At 31.0% G+C, this 15,468-nt stretch overlaps 4 protein-coding genes across 11 annotated transcripts; 2 read left to right on the top strand and 2 right to left on the bottom strand.

Annotated features, from left to right (window-relative positions):
- Positions 1-101: 101 nt before the first annotated feature.
- Positions 102-4,103, top strand: D12 (YEATS domain containing 2 homolog D12). 2 transcript variants are annotated; one of them, XM_076327124.1, is made up of 5 exons: positions 102-525; positions 779-1,397; positions 1,473-3,486; positions 3,570-3,643; positions 3,783-4,103. In XM_076327124.1, the coding sequence occupies exons 1-5, from the start codon at positions 441-443 to the stop codon at positions 3,898-3,900; spliced, it is 2,910 nt and encodes a 969-aa protein (XP_076183239.1). In that variant the 5' UTR covers positions 102-440; the 3' UTR covers positions 3,901-4,103. The 2 variants fall into 2 exon arrangements, with proteins under 2 accessions (XP_076183239.1, XP_076183238.1); XM_076327123.1 differs by having other exon boundaries at positions 779-3,486.
- LOC143154976 (uncharacterized) lies at positions 3,493-6,301 on the bottom strand. Of its 2 annotated transcripts, none has more exons than XM_076327130.1 (5): positions 6,186-6,301; positions 5,480-5,965; positions 4,671-5,376; positions 4,347-4,574; positions 3,493-4,061 (listed from the first exon to the last, which is right to left on the bottom strand). In XM_076327130.1, the coding sequence occupies exons 2-4, from the start codon at positions 5,949-5,951 to the stop codon at positions 4,364-4,366; spliced, it is 1,389 nt and encodes a 462-aa protein (XP_076183245.1). In that variant the 5' UTR covers positions 5,952-5,965; positions 6,186-6,301; the 3' UTR covers positions 3,493-4,061; positions 4,347-4,363. The 2 variants fall into 2 exon arrangements, with proteins under 2 accessions (XP_076183245.1, XP_076183244.1); XM_076327129.1 differs by having other exon boundaries at positions 6,111-6,259.
- Positions 6,302-6,628: 327 nt separating this feature from the next.
- Positions 6,629-11,102, bottom strand: Ir76b (Ionotropic receptor 76b). 5 transcript variants are annotated; one of them, XM_076304275.1, is made up of 10 exons: positions 10,755-10,871; positions 10,365-10,481; positions 9,800-9,873; positions 9,415-9,591; positions 9,104-9,333; positions 8,793-8,902; positions 8,511-8,704; positions 8,267-8,372; positions 7,832-8,021; positions 6,630-7,306 (listed from the first exon to the last, which is right to left on the bottom strand). In XM_076304275.1, exons 4-10 carry the CDS (start codon positions 9,586-9,588, stop codon positions 6,820-6,822), a joined length of 1,491 nt encoding a protein of 496 aa, XP_076160390.1. In that variant the 5' UTR covers positions 9,589-9,591; positions 9,800-9,873; positions 10,365-10,481; positions 10,755-10,871; the 3' UTR covers positions 6,630-6,819. The 5 variants fall into 5 exon arrangements, with proteins under 5 accessions (XP_076160386.1, XP_076160390.1, XP_076160391.1 ...); XM_076304271.1 differs by lacking the exons at positions 10,365-10,481; positions 10,755-10,871 and adding an exon at positions 10,163-10,330 and having other exon boundaries at positions 6,629-7,306; XM_076304276.1 differs by lacking the exons at positions 10,365-10,481; positions 10,755-10,871 and adding an exon at positions 11,058-11,102.
- A 223-nt stretch (positions 11,103-11,325) lies between these two features.
- On the top strand, positions 11,326-14,413 carry LOC143143235 (uncharacterized). Of its 2 annotated transcripts, XM_076304277.1 has the most exons (6): positions 11,326-11,648; positions 11,713-11,914; positions 12,093-12,193; positions 12,365-13,348; positions 13,551-13,676; positions 13,837-14,413. In XM_076304277.1, the coding sequence occupies exons 2-6, from the start codon at positions 11,813-11,815 to the stop codon at positions 14,123-14,125; spliced, it is 1,602 nt and encodes a 533-aa protein (XP_076160392.1). In that variant the 5' UTR covers positions 11,326-11,648; positions 11,713-11,812; the 3' UTR covers positions 14,126-14,413. The 2 variants fall into 2 exon arrangements, with proteins under 2 accessions (XP_076160392.1, XP_076160393.1); XM_076304278.1 differs by having other exon boundaries at positions 11,326-11,914.
- Positions 14,414-15,468: the final 1,055 nt, after the last annotated feature.

The raw sequence follows: 15,468 nt of genomic DNA, 5'->3' as shown, positions 1-15,468 counted from the left end.
GGTGTCCCACATGAATGTTGTCATACACTTTCTGAAAAACCAGTTTGTAACCCTTCATGTGAGTAACACTCTATATATATTTAGTATTCGTAACTGTACTACCATGCATGTAGTAATTTCACATATGACAGCCATCCTTAGATATTTAATGAATTCCGTGTTGGCTGGAATATTTTTTAGTGAAAAATATAATCTTTAGTGTTCATTTACAAAGTATCATATTAAAATCTAGAACTGTAATTCTTTGAACGAAGTGTTTCAAAACAAAATGTGGAGCACATGTTCGGTATTTAAATGTTAACAAGTATTATTGTAAAATATTAACATTATTAATGATAGACATATACTTTCTAAATATATACAAAGCGTTGTCTCTTAATAATGAAATACCTTTGTAACATTATTTCGTTGAATTTTACGTTCAAAATCGAGCATGGTAAATGAGTGCCTTAAAAGATCAAGATCCCGACTACGGGCCGTCCGTTGCGAATAATGAAAAGCATCAGCGAATTTACGAAGAAAATGGTAATATTAAAATTGTAATAAATATACATAATGTTTTATTTAAACTTTCAAAGTACTGTATTTAACCTGTTGGTATATTACTAACCAAAGTCTATGAATATAACATTTTTCTACTTGCACTATTAGTAAAATGTTGTATAGTATTTCGTTGTGTACCAAAATTGTTGCTAAATATTCCATTGAACAAAGAAAATTAAAAATTTAATAGTACAACATGGTATGTCACTTTAATTAATTTTTATTTTATTTTCAGCACGAAGCAATACTGCAAAAAAGATAACAGCAATCATAGAAAGGGAATTTTCTCAAGAAATAAATGCAAAAGAGAAAGAAGTTCTAGAAATACAAGAGAGATTACACAGAGCATCAAAAGCTTTACATCTTTTACGTTATGTCATAGTTGCTGATTTTTATAATCGCAAGCAATGTCAAAATTCACAAAGTGGAGAAACAAAACAAACTCAAATTCATCCTGCAATAAAACAGTTAATTGGTAAATCACCAAAAATATGTAATAGTTCATTAGTTTCTACATCAGCGACAACATCGAACAATGAACATTATTTCTCTATATCACAAATATTTTCAAAACCTCTTTTAAATACTATTGATTGTACTGCATTAAAATCAGAAAAGTTAGAAGAAAAGGCCTCTGAAATCTATCGCTTAGAAAAACGAAGCAATGAAACTGATGAGGAACCACGTCCAAAAAAGATACCCCGATATATTCCTCCAAAGAGTGGAATCCCTGAACCTCCATGTCCATCAAGAGGCGTTAGACATAAAGTTAGGAAACGTATAATTATTGGAAATATTTCAAAATGGATTCCTCCAGAATGGAGAGAGGATGCAGCTAGTCACAAGTGGACAATGTATGTTCGAGGAAATAAAGAGAATCCTGATATTGATGATTTTGTTAGTAAAGTTAGATTCTTTTTACATCCCAGCTACAGACCTAACGATGTTGTGGAAGTTACAGCACCACCATTTTGCCTCTCGAGACGCGGTTGGGGCGAATTCCCGCTAAGAGTACAATTACATTTTAAAAGTGCACTCAATAAACCAATGGATATAATACATCATTTGAAGTTAGACCGCACTTATACTGGTCTGCAAACTTTAGGATCTGAGACACTTGTTGATGTATGGATTTACGCGGATCCTCGAAATTCGAAACGAAACATCGACAAAAGCATTGTTCAGTCTTTTAACGAGACCAAATCACAAATGAAAATGAATTCTGACGATAGTGGCAAAATAAAAATAGAAAACGATGAACATTTTAATTCCACATTTCATTTCACAAATAGTGAAACTGAATTAATGGGTTCAACAAATAATAATTTTGATGTAAACATTAAACAAGAATCTCCACAGAATAGCGAATTTGACGAAAATTTAATAAATATCGAGCAAGTGCGATTTTATATTGATCTTGATCATGATTATTGTGGCTCAAAATATTCAAGTAGTTTTAAAGAAAATTTAACGATTGATCACTCATCAAGCCCATCAGAATTAATAGATTTATCAATAAAAGAAGTTTCTAAAGAGACTAAACAGGAAAAAGATAAAGAAGCAGTGATTCAAAATAATATCTTAACAGTGATTGAACCTTCCATGAATAGAGATTTAAGTAGTATAAAAATAAATGAAGACACAAATTCAGTTGCACCTTCATTGTCAAATGAACTTAACATAAAGAAGACGAAAGCACTTCCATTATCATGTACCAAAATTCAATCAAATCTTCGTCCTTTAGAAATTTCCATTCCACCATTATTTGAATCATCAAACAAACACGTTTTAGTTTTGCAAAACAAGAAAACTATATCTATAGATATTGCAATGCCGCGCAATGATGATCATACTCGTAAATTTAATAATAATCCAACGAAATCGAAAATAAATTTAACTGCTTCCCGTGGTATTAGTTTGCTAAAAAAATCTTCAGGTTCAAATCTAAATGGAACAGAAGTACAACAAGGAAAGCTTCAACTTTCTAGAAGTGTTCTTCTAAACATAAATTCCAATATACCAGCGTTGAAGATAGCTGAAAGAAGAAATTTGCAAAATGATCACCTTTTTAATTTACAAAAAGAATTAGATTCTGAAGAATATGCACTAAAAATTAACAATTTGGAAGAACCAAAGGAATTAAAGTTACAATCGCGGCAAAAAATCACTTTGGGCAAGGACAAGCACAAGTTTCAAAACAGAAAGGAATTTTATGACGATGTTTTCCGAGCGATTGAAACTGCAAAAGTTTCAAACATTCAAGGTCTACTGCGATTTATTGTTAGAAGAATGCCTATGGTAACTGGAGATGCTTCTGATTCAGATTACAGACAACTCCATCCTTATGCCTGTGCAAGCGAGGAAGAATTCTTTGAGTATAGTGTTGCAAAACGAAATGCTTGCGAATGGGGCCGGGCAAGGATGGTACAATGTCTTTTGAAAAAGAAATTATTTCTAGAGGAAGAATTGTGGACTGTTAAAGAAATAATGATTTGGGCACGATTACATGGTTATGTGCCTTTTTGTTCTAACTTTGGCATTCAGTCAATAAAGCAACAAAAAAATTTATTTGATTCCTCAATTATTAAAAGTATTTCTACATGTACTGAGCCTGACAGTTTCTGTAAATGGCTTCAAATCTGCCCAGATCGATCAAATGATCAGTTGTTTCATTTTAATTTACAACAGTCTAATGATCTTGATAGCGATATTGATATTGTAAATGATGAAATTCCACTGAAAAATAAAAAGAAGGATGTAAAAAAAAACAGGGTAAATAAAAGATTTCTAAATACAAAGATCATGGTATTAGAAATGGAGGAAAAATTGGCGCCGCTTCATGATTTTGTTTGTGAAACTGCACAAGAGATTGGTGTTAAACTGACTTCTGAAGAAATTCAACCTAATGTGATAGATTGTGCAGCTAGTCGAATGATAATGCGAGTAAGACATATTATGGATTTACTTTTGCCTAGTTCCCTTGAGTACCCTAGTAAAAATACTTTAAAATGTATGTTTTTTTTCAGTCTGTTGAATGTCTTATTGACGATTTGGTTAGAATGTCTTTAGCAAAAGCTTGGGAAAGATGTAGTGATAATGGGTAAATACTTCTTTTTTTATGTAAGATACTTATATGTGTATATATTTTGTATGAAATTCATAATTATTTATCATACCATAGATGTCAATATAAATATTATATCACGGAATCGTGACAGTCTTTTTTGTTTAATTTGTAGATATCCGAAGATAATCGTTTTGGACGACGTACGTGGAGCTCTCTTAAATCGTGAAGAATTCGATATCTTTACGAATCAAGGATTAGGATCGAAGTATCGACTAACAACTATGGATTAAGTGAAAAATATATAAAAAAAATAAAAATTTTGGTACAATTAAGAAAATATTTAAATTAAAAAAATAATTGCTGCCATATTTAAAACTCGAGCAATATACTTCTTTTTTAATAATATGCTCCAGTACCATTCCGAAAACGCAAGCCTCGCACATGTACAAATCTGTAAGTTTGAATAAAGTATATAAAATTTTGTACGCATAGACATTTAAGCATTTTTTAATACTGAACTATTAGGTAACCCCTTCTCTGTTATCTCTATATCTAATTAAACTAATTCCAATTGCATTTCGTCTTTTACTGTTTTGCATATCTACATTTGAAAATAAAAAACGATACTTTTTTTCAAATACATTACATGTAAATTAAAAAAAATAATAAGACCGAGAAAAGAGGTCATATATTAGATATTGAATATCAGTTTGTTTTTCAAAAAAAACTTGCTCACTGGTTCTGTTGGATTGTTCATCGCATGATAACATAGTCATTTTCTTGCAAAGATGCCTGTGTTTGTAGTTGGTGTAGAGTAATATCTTTTAATCGAGGTGACATAGGAACATAATTACAGTTGTCCATTATTTTCTCTAATGCAAAAGCATTTCCTTCACCTAACACAGAATTTCGTGTAGATGTTACAGACACAATGTTATGTTCAGAAATCAGAATATCTTGTGACCTTAAAACCATTAAGCAAATATGTTGTATATTTCATATTAATAAATATGATGTAAAACTATATAAATATTAATCATTACTAGTTGTAAGTACAAACCTGGTACCCTTCATGGATTCTGAGGCACATCTTTGTCGTGGAGGTAAAGGTGGTGGTTCTTCTGATTGATGATTATGAAATAATTTATCCATACAAAAATGTGAAGTAGTTGCTTTACTATTATCCATCTCATCTTTAATTTCCTCATAAATTCCAGAAGCTATTGATATGTCTGAAATCCTTCTATTATGAGGAAAATTGGGCAAATCTAAATTGTCACTAATATTTGGAACACTAGCTGGTTCTGGTTGATAAACATTTTCTGTTATTTTGCTATGGATTTTAGAATTCATTTCTTCATATGGTATATTACTTTCTCTGTTTTTGCTTATTGTTCTGAATTCCATTTTTTCATTTACTATTGGATAATTTCGCTGCATTTCTTCACGGGTTGATATTCTAAGATCACCCTCACTTAAACTTAATGGTCTTCGATTAATTTTATTTTTTGGACCACGACCCTGAGTCACCAAATCTTGTAGTAATTTACCAGCTTCTAAACAAAATATATGAAGCTCGCCAACTCCATTATGGAATTCTTTAGTTGTATGAATTACACAAATACATTTAACATCTTCTGGTCGACCTATTGTAATTAGGTGAAAGTGATTAACTTCTTTCCACTCAAGATTATGTACTATTTCACCTGTATAAACATCTTTTACACAGATTCCTATTGTACTGGCTACTAAATCACCATATAGCCCTGCATGATTATAGTAACAATTAGAAATATGCTTAAGGTATACATTGAGTATTAATAAATAGACGTCAATATATGCTTTTTGAATAATCAAACATTCAAATACCAGTGAATCCTGATGCTTTAGAATGTGCATTATCAATCACAGATATACTATAGGATCCTGGTGCAAATCTGTGTCTTCTGGGTCTTAACAACTGTCTGATATTTGCCATCCATCGTTGTGATTCTGTCTCTGAATTACCAGCCAAGTACAACATAGGTTTTCTTTCTTTGGTAGGAAATATACCAAAGGCAAACTGTTTAGATCTAGACTGGGTTCGACAAATAATAGCATCTAATGGTATTATTACTGAATTATCTCTGTCATTTGGTGATGTAGTACCACCGTTACTGATGCCATAATCAAGTTGTACTTTGACACCCAAACCAGGGCCTAGTTTTTTTATAGAACACCAATGTCTTTTCCAAACCTTCCAAGGAGCTAAAGTCCTCTTTCTCACTTTATGAACTTTATATTTACCACCAAGATATTTAACATCTAAGAATCCACAGATTTCAGTATTTTCTTCAGCCATTATAATATATTTCTCTAAAAAATATTACAAAGTTAGCATTTATAAAACAATAATGACCAATACTTTTTCTTAAGAGTAAAGGTTGTGCAATACAAAAATCATTTGTTTCACTACTAGAATATAAAAAAAATATACAAACTAACTTTGTGAATGAATTACCTTAAATTTGTCAATAGATACGCCTGCAAGATTTCTCATAAGATAAAGTGCAATTTAACAAGAACCGTGATTTACCTTTTAGAAAAAAAGCAGGTTAAGTAAACAGCTATATTTCACTGTAATAAATACTAGAGGCGAAGTTTTTTGAATACAAAATATTACATGTATTTACGAAAACTCCCGGTCCTTCAACGTACAGTTTGATGTTTATATTATTGTTTACTAACTGGTCTATTCCTTAATCTTAAATTCAGTACTACCAACAAAAATAGAGCTTATCATTATTAGCTAGTAGCAAATTACATTCCCTAAATAAAAATGTTGATATCAATTTTGATAAAAACTCCTTTATTTAATACATAAATATATTATATTTATTTGTTTAACTTGCAAACAACCGATCATTAATAAGAGAAAGAATAAGAATTTATACATCGTTTACCGCATTATTTTATGCAGCTACTTGAGACTTTTGCGCAAGCGTAAAAGATCACGATTAACTTTTACAGACCGGGAATCTCAAAAAATTATGGAGTAAAATTATGGAAAACTAACACATTTTTATAAAATGTATTTTTCTATTTCTAATAATTAATAATTAATAAATAATTAACATTACACATAAGAGAGTATGTAGTATAATTATATGTTAATATTTAGATATCATATAATAGTAGATTCTTATTATCAATATGAATATTAAGTTAAATTATGCCGTATATTGAAATAGAAAAGCAGATGGAGTTCTAATCGGAATTAATCTTCGATTGCCATATCTGTCTGTGACGATATAGTAACTTCTTCCATTGATAAATTGTTGTTTTCTTTGCATCAAAACATTTTCAGCGTCCTGATAAATATCTAACGGATCTCCCTTTAAGAAATTTATCCGTTTTTTAAGCGGAAAATTGTCAACTGACAGCTTCCGTGATTTTGTTTTTGAAGAAAGAGAATTGCGCGTATGTCTTTGCTTATTATTTTTTACTCGATACAAGACTAATGCGTAAATTATTTCAAATAGAAAAATAATTGAGGCGATTGCGTATCCTGCAACGACGACCTTGTACGTTAGAAGAAGGTCGGTGTTCCGGAGTTGCCTCTCAGTTGAACGAAGATCAACTGGACAAATTTCTGCTAATGGGAGGTCCTCTTCTTGCTTATGCTGTATAATACCTGTTTGTACAAGTCTAAGCAACCTATTATTAGAAAACAAATTATTAAATGGATGATTTAGCGTTAGAATGGTATAACTATATAATTGTTCATTTTCAATTAAGAGTGCTTTTGTTAGTGCCAGACCGATCGCACTTTCCGATATATCTACAAAGAAAACAAATATTGGAATAACAATATTTACTCATTAGTTCAAAAATTAAAGGCATTTAAATCTTGATAACCATTTTTTTGTTACTAACATTTTGAGAACGATAAATAAAAATTTGAAAGCAATAGTTAATTAAAAATATATCTGCATTTATGTTATTTTAACTTTCCTCGATAAAAAATGAACTGTTGCATTGAATAAAGGTTTCAATTGTAACTGAAACTTTATTTGTCGAATTTGAGTAGCTTCCAAGCATTTATTGAATTCGTGGTTTGAGAGTGACAATAGTCAGAATTGAGTTCGATTTTCAATTATGTATCACCGTACGAAGTCAGCCACTAATATTAATATTGAAATTTAATCAAAATTGAGAAGTAAAATAGTACCAAAAACTTACATTTTATTAATATGCTTCTGAATGATCGAACCATGAGGAAAACCGAACGCACGATTTGTTATTAAAATGCTTCCTGGCATTATAACATAAGTGCAACGCATGCTATGAACCAAATGTTTGCGAGTTTTGTTCACGTAATCTTGGAATATCAAAGTTTGAAGATAATGTGCTTCTGCTAGGAAAAGTCTTCCTATAAGTAGATAAAGGAAACAAAGTAAAACATCAGTCCATTCATGTTAATAATTTAAACAAGTTATGCACAGCATTAATAAATATTAGGACATTTAAAAAATATTTTGAAGTAATAAATATAAATTTTTAGCAATGTTAGATTTTAAGTAAACAGTCCTCATATTATTAACGTCATACGTATTCAGTGTCATTTATTAACATTGAACTTTCATTCCATTTTATCGATTAGTACCCAATACATACTCGTGCTCACGGAATTTAAAATGGTCCTCGATGGCTCGTAATATTTGAAGACACCTTTACCTTGCCGTTTGCTCATATTTAACAAACTTAAGTCGTTGTAATTATTCTAAAAACGGTAACAAATTAAACAAAGTCTCATACAAAACTTTCAAGTTGTTATTTTTGTTTCAAATTTTTTTTACTAATATATATGCTGGACAGATATAAAGCAACATTCAAGTAAAGATATTGCCTGGTATCTTACTTGGGAAAGAAGAAAATCAACTGTACGCCCCTTGTAAGTGACCCAACTGTAGCCTTTGTGAACGATGTCCTGCAGAGAACTAATAGATAGAGTAAATTGAGGCTTTGTAAGGAACGCCGTCAAGTTTGCCGTATAGAAAGATGTCAATATCAATATAAAAATCCACCAAGTAGCGAAAAGCATTCGTGTCGAATCTAGAATTTGATAAGAGACATCATGCGAGCAAATTAGATTCAAAAGCTTCAATCGTGTATACCTATTAACGTCCGAAATATATTTTACCTGTTGTAGCAACAATGTTCGTTCCCTGTTTTAAAAGAGAACTATAAACGAACCAAAAACAAGAGGTCAAACTGAATCTTTCAGATTCCGGATCGTGCCATAATTTTGCTCTACATGAAGAGATAAAATCATAATCATTATTAACTATTTAATAGAAGATAAAAATAATTCTAGGTGCATTTGATTCATAAGTTTGAAAGTTCTCTGTTAACTTCCAGTGAAACGTTTTAAGATATTAAAAGCTGATAAGGAATTTTCAAACGAGAAAATCAATGCATTTTTTAATTTATTTTTCAATTAGTTCTGGATACCTGATATTGGCGAATAGATAAATAACCGGTCCTACAAAGATCAAAGATACTAGAACCAATATCCAAACAGTTCTTTCGAACGGTGCAAGAAGACCTGAGCCAGTAGCTGATTCGTGAGGTCTTTTCATCACGGCTGTTAATCTCATTTCGTCCAGGGCAGTGCTGAACGCGCAGTATTGCCGCATTTCCGGTAACACTGGAAGAAACGCGACAGCCATGTCCACCTTCTGCTTAAATGTAATCAATTTTTTATCAGACTACCTTCATAATTTTTCCGTTCAATTCGTGTGATTTTTGACTGAATCTGTTACCTTTTTGTGAAGTAAACCAAGAACACCGTTATTCTCATCGCCGAGAATATGCTCATTTGGCGGGATAATAGTATACGTGAAATTCAACTTCAAGCTGATCAAATCGAAGATATAAAACGCGTATCCTTCACCGATCCATTTTCCATTTTTCTGCGCGATTCCCGAGAATGGCATATCCTGCAAGAAAAATATATTTTATTCCATCTCAATCGGTAAATAAAGATACGACAAGTGTATCTACTATTTTCCAGCTTTAATAGTTTACATATTCTAATTTAAATAATCGTAGCTTTTAGCATGCAATCCATACTGTATTATTACAATATTAATTTAAAAAAAGAATACCTCATGTTTCTCAAAATTATTTTTATATAACGAAACTCACATTCCAGGATGTTACTGTTACATGTGACGGTATCGAAGTTCCTGGCTCATTATTCGTCTTGCTTGCTAAATTATCTAAAAATATAAAAAAGTAGGAGAAAACATATTATAAATTAAAAAAAATTGTATCGTTATCTCTGATCGTTTCGAAGAAAACAATTTGTAACGATCCACGGGGAACTATCTTTATCCGTGCGTCTTTTAATCATGAGAATATATCAGAATTCCACAACTAATATAACTATTACAAGCAAAAAGTAATCTAATTATCTAATTTTAATTTATTCGTTAGTAACAATTTCTGATAGAAGGTGGCCGTTGAAAATAATTCGTATTCAAAAATCGAACTTAAGTTATTGCATACCTTGACTGTCAACGTAATGTGTGCATTGTTGCGAACAGATGACTATTGCAATAAGTAAAGCGCGGGATATATGCATCCTTTAATGATAATCAAAGCTACATTCGTATTTCTACACTACATCCAACAAAGATGATTCTAAATTGATAGATAAAATCTAACGACACAACAAACCAGGCAACAGGGTAAATCGATACTAACGTACCTGGTCACATCCTTGCTGACAGTGACCCGGTTGACGTCCACGTAATGACAGTTGACACATTAACACATTATACAGGGCGTCATATCATTTCTGATGTTCTTACGAAAGAAGCGATTTCTTGTTCAGAAAAAGTCGAAAATATTAGATAAAGTTTTTTCGTATGAAACCTTGTTTTCAGGAAATTTGAATTTGTATATTAAGTGTACGATATTGCATATTGAGTGCACGTATGACTAATGAAAAGAATGTTACTATTTAAATAAAAACATCATATTGGATCGATAATGAATTTTCAGAACTGACTGTTTCGAAAACAATGTCTATTATAAAAAAATCTTACTCGGTGTTTTTAAACTTATTTTCGAACGAGAATCAAAAATCTTAAGTTACCTTATTATTACGTGAACACGGAAAAATCGATTAAATTTAAAAAAGTCATTCGTAGTTGATTGACTTAATTTTCTTCGTGATGTCAAATATAAAGTATTTCAATAAAATCGATTATAATTCGTTTTCTAATAAATGTAAAAAGAAAAGAAGAAAACGTGTAGTGGTGATAATAAATTTCTTTCTTTGAAGTATATGTTGTGTAGAATCAAATTTTTGACAACTTATTAATTTTTTCTATTTAGCGGCACTGTGACAGTCCTTACTGATATTTGTCTGCCGATGAAAAAAATTAAAAATACGTACAGATATGTAGAAAAGGAACAAGATCGTGTAAAACAATTTTTTTTACAAAAGGAATAGAAAACTTTTGAAAGTGTCGCCATTATTAATACCGTTCCATTAAAACTTGATCATTTGACCTTTAATTCGTATCTCCAGCGTATCTCGTAGAATGTTCGCTAAACTCGAATATTCCTGTAGTCGCGCACGCGCCTAACAAGCATCGAATCAAATCGTCAAGTTCATCTAGGGAAAACATTTTTGTTACAGTTCCAAAATGATTGAGGTTTAGAAGCTTTTTATAGAATATGAAAATTTTAAAAGCAAACCAGCACCTTGCAGTAAATATTTAAAACGATAAATGTATTGTCGACGTTGATATCAGGACATCAATTGAAATCGATGGAAATCCGGCGATACGTTCAATTCCAAGAGTGCATCTTCTAACAGTGGTTCTCAATAATGGGTTGTCATGCAACCTGCATTAATGGTGGACAGAAAAACGACAGTAACCCGTGCACTGAATGACAACAAGTGATTGATATTATTGACGACGGTAGAATGTGAGGTGCTAGAGGAAAGATATTTCGGCGCGAACGGGAGCGCACTTTGTTGGTAAGTAGCCCGACAAAGCATCCCGTTCGTGGAAATGATCGTGCATTCGGGGCTTTCATTCAAGGTGTAGGAAAAATTCCCTACCGAATTGCCGTCGGTGAGTGCAGGTTATGTGAGCTACGAAACGCGTCGTCATTAGCTGTTTCCCTCAAATACTGGCCAGGATGGGCCAGGGTACGGACACCTGCACGGACAGGCCTACCGAAGTCAGCGTCATTAGATTTGTATCAAGGAATCGTACCATTGAGGAAATCGCCCCAAAAAAGGTAAAACCGCCGGAGCCATTTAACGGGTTCAATGACCCCTAACTCAAAACAAATCGCACGGCGTTTATCCACCTTTGCCAAGTTATCACATTCCTTTTCTTCTTTATTTACTTATGTTTCTGGTTAATGAATTTGTTTTGACAATGAATTTGTTTGAACAATGAATTATATTTTTCAGGAAATATATACTTGCAAACAACGAGGTTGTGGCAAAATATTCACCAATCAAGATGAATATAAAACACATGAGGCTCTTGAAGCTTTAAAAATTAGATTTATGTAAGTTAACTTTTGTTTTAGAATACATCAGAAGATAATTGTTAATTTAGAACTAAGGTTAAAATACCTTTAATTATATAATTTGTACATATATCATTAGATATTTACAATAACGCAATTGCTTCAAAAGTATGATCTTAATGATAATTGGAATTTTTCTGGTTTATCTAGCTGTCGGGAACCAGGATGTGGAGAGGAATTGTCCGATCCTGGAAGTATGTGGCGTCATTATCAAGAATGGCATAATAATGAAACAAATGTATTTATATGTCCGTACACTAATTGTGGATCTTTACATACAACCAGTAGTAATCTAGAAGAACATATCGAAAGCTGCCACAGACAACCACCAACACTGCCAACTGAACCTGAAGTAATATGTTTTGAAGACCTTGAAAATGCAATGGATGAAGAAGTTGTACAAAGTACTGAAGATTGCTATGAAAAAAGAACAAATGAATCTTTTGCAATAAAGGGACATCAGTACGATGATAATAATGAACAAAGTATTCTTAGAAATGACAATATACAACAACAAGAAAAGGAGATCACTCATGATCGGAGTACTCCAAATGATAACTCAAACAAGGAAGATTATTCTTCAACCAGTGAATCCTTAAAAGAAACTGGTGGATTTCCTATAACTGAAAATCTAATCCTAAGTACAGAGAATTTTCTATCTAAGTATGAAGGTAATACGAACAAATGTTCAGAACTGCAAGTAGAACATTCCCAAGAAAAAAGTAAAGTAGTCTATGTAAATGGGGATATTACCATTACAAAGAATTCAAAAAATGAGATGTGTAATATGAATTCAAGAAATCAAGAACACAGAATAGAATTGGACAATCTTGAAAGAATCTTTAGAAGTGATCTCGATCGGGATACTTCAAAAAGTGAAGAAAATACGATGGAAACAAATAGTAATTGTTCAGACGACGAAGAGTATACTCCAAAGAAACAACGTATGTCTAGATACAAGCAAGAAATTTACAAATGTGCCACCAATGGCTGTGGGAGAAAATATAAATACATATCCCATTATCGTCATCATCAAGACAGTCATAAATTATTAGCCAATACAATTAGTTCAAATTCTAGCAAATCAATAGTTAAACTAAAACAAGGGAAAGCTTCAACGGTCAGTTTTTTCTTGTAAGTGCAAGTATTTACAATATGTATTTTTAACCTATGCAAAAAGGAATAATTAGACTTTATAGTATTTCTAATATCTTTTAAAGTTTATCTTCTATAAATTAAAATTCTAATTTGTAATATATCTTTTCACTTTGAGGTAATTGTGGTTGTTTTCAATTTGATTAAAAAATCGATTGACCTATTATTATTATCTAATTAGGTGCAAGATTCCTGGCTGTGGAGCACAAGTAAGCAATGTAACTGGTTTATGGAAACATTACCAGGACAATCATGCTAATTCAAAACTGCCAGTAGTACAAGGAACTAAAAATAATGAAGTATTTCGGTAAGTCAAATGACCATATGTTTAAGTTTCATATTTTATAATTAATATTAAAAAGATAATAACTGCTATCCTCTATTATATCATTAATTGTAAACATTACTAAATTTGATACTATAAAACTGTTTATTTTGGTACATGTTTAAAAGAGGACATGTTTCAGATGCAAAATTCCAGGATGTGAAACAGAGTTCAATACAACAGTAATGCTATATAAACACTTCAGTGAAGTGCACTCGAATGGTTCTGGCAACAATGCTAGCACAAATACAAAGACTGGAAATGGGAGTAGTTTTCATTACACTGAAATATTCAAAGATGATGCTACCAGCCCGCAAGTAAACTTTAAGACTGACTTTAAGGCAAAGCATAATATTAATGTAAATGATTGTACGAAAAATACCGATGAACAAAGATTATCGTCAATCGTTAAAAAGGAAACTCGAGATTGATTCGAGATAAACTAGTGTCTTTAACCACGATGATAAATAATTGTAGCAGTATAAACCAGAGTATTTTACCAGGGCCATGTGTATTTGACTTATGAAACGAATTGTTGTTCCTTCCTCTTTATAAGCTATTCAATTCCTTTTTATTCTTTATCTCTTTAACTAGTCACTCTTTATTACGCTTTTATTAATATTTTGAATGCAATGGCCCTTGTTAAATACTCGCATTCTTATGATTCTAACTTTGAATAATAAAAATGCGAACTAGAGAAATAAAATTTAAAGACTGTCTGAGTTGTTTTTCTATGACATTTATCTATTCAAAAAACTAATAACATTACATAATAAAAGAAATAACACTTTTTAACTGTGAATATGTGAAATAGTATTCAATTTCTTTTTGTATTTTATATTTACAGAATTTAACAGAGTCTGTACTTCAATCCTTATTAACATTTTAAGTAATAATAAAAAAATATTAGTTTTTTGAAAAAACAATTTAAGTATGTTTCCATGTTTTTAAGAATATATTATATCTAATAGAATATTTCATTGAGCTTATTTGAATTCAAAAATGGCTTTCAAATATTTAAAAAATGTGAGAAGCAACTCAGACAATTTGGGGAAGCAAAGTCTTGTTCAAACACTCAATGAATGCAAGCATAAATGCAAAGTTAAAATGCAATTTCGTAGATTGACGGGCCTGGTTTGGCAAACTTAAGAATAAAGTGCAAAGAAAAGAAAGGACTTGCTGCAGTAATTTGTGCGCATGTTATATAAAACTCTTAACTTTCCATACTGATTTTTACTATTTTATATTATTGTATCATTTTGATGTAATTTATATTACACATGTCATTGTAGTTACTGTACTAGATATCGTAGAATTGTAAGTATTACACAGCATTTTTATTTGTATGTCTGTACGTTGAGAAATAAAGTGCAATAGTGAGTTAAAAATAATTTGTGTAAATTTTTTAATTAAACTATACTCAAGGTGATCCATAAAATGCAAAACTAATTATACCTTTTTCCATTAATGATATAAAAAAAAATATCCAAAACAAAAATTAAATGATTTTTTACAGTAAATGAGATGCAAAGATAATATTTTCACAAACGTCATTTTTGTCCCCAAGATAATAAAAGTAATACATTTTTTTTAAATAGTATGATGATAAAAGTTTAGTAATGTCATTCAAAATACCATCTATTGCATATTTATTCATCAAATATTTTCAAGATATAAAAGATATTCAAAATTTCTTAAACATGGAATTCAATTACTCAAGATATATTGTTCGATTCTATTTATTAAATCCAAACGAAAGAAATTTTTCATATAA

Source organism: Ptiloglossa arizonensis, chromosome 2, assembly GCF_051014685.1.
Source record: "Ptiloglossa arizonensis isolate GNS036 chromosome 2, iyPtiAriz1_principal, whole genome shotgun sequence".
NCBI classification, from domain to species: Eukaryota; Metazoa; Arthropoda; class Insecta; order Hymenoptera; family Colletidae; genus Ptiloglossa; species Ptiloglossa arizonensis.
This window is presented reverse-complemented; position numbering and strand designations above follow the sequence as displayed.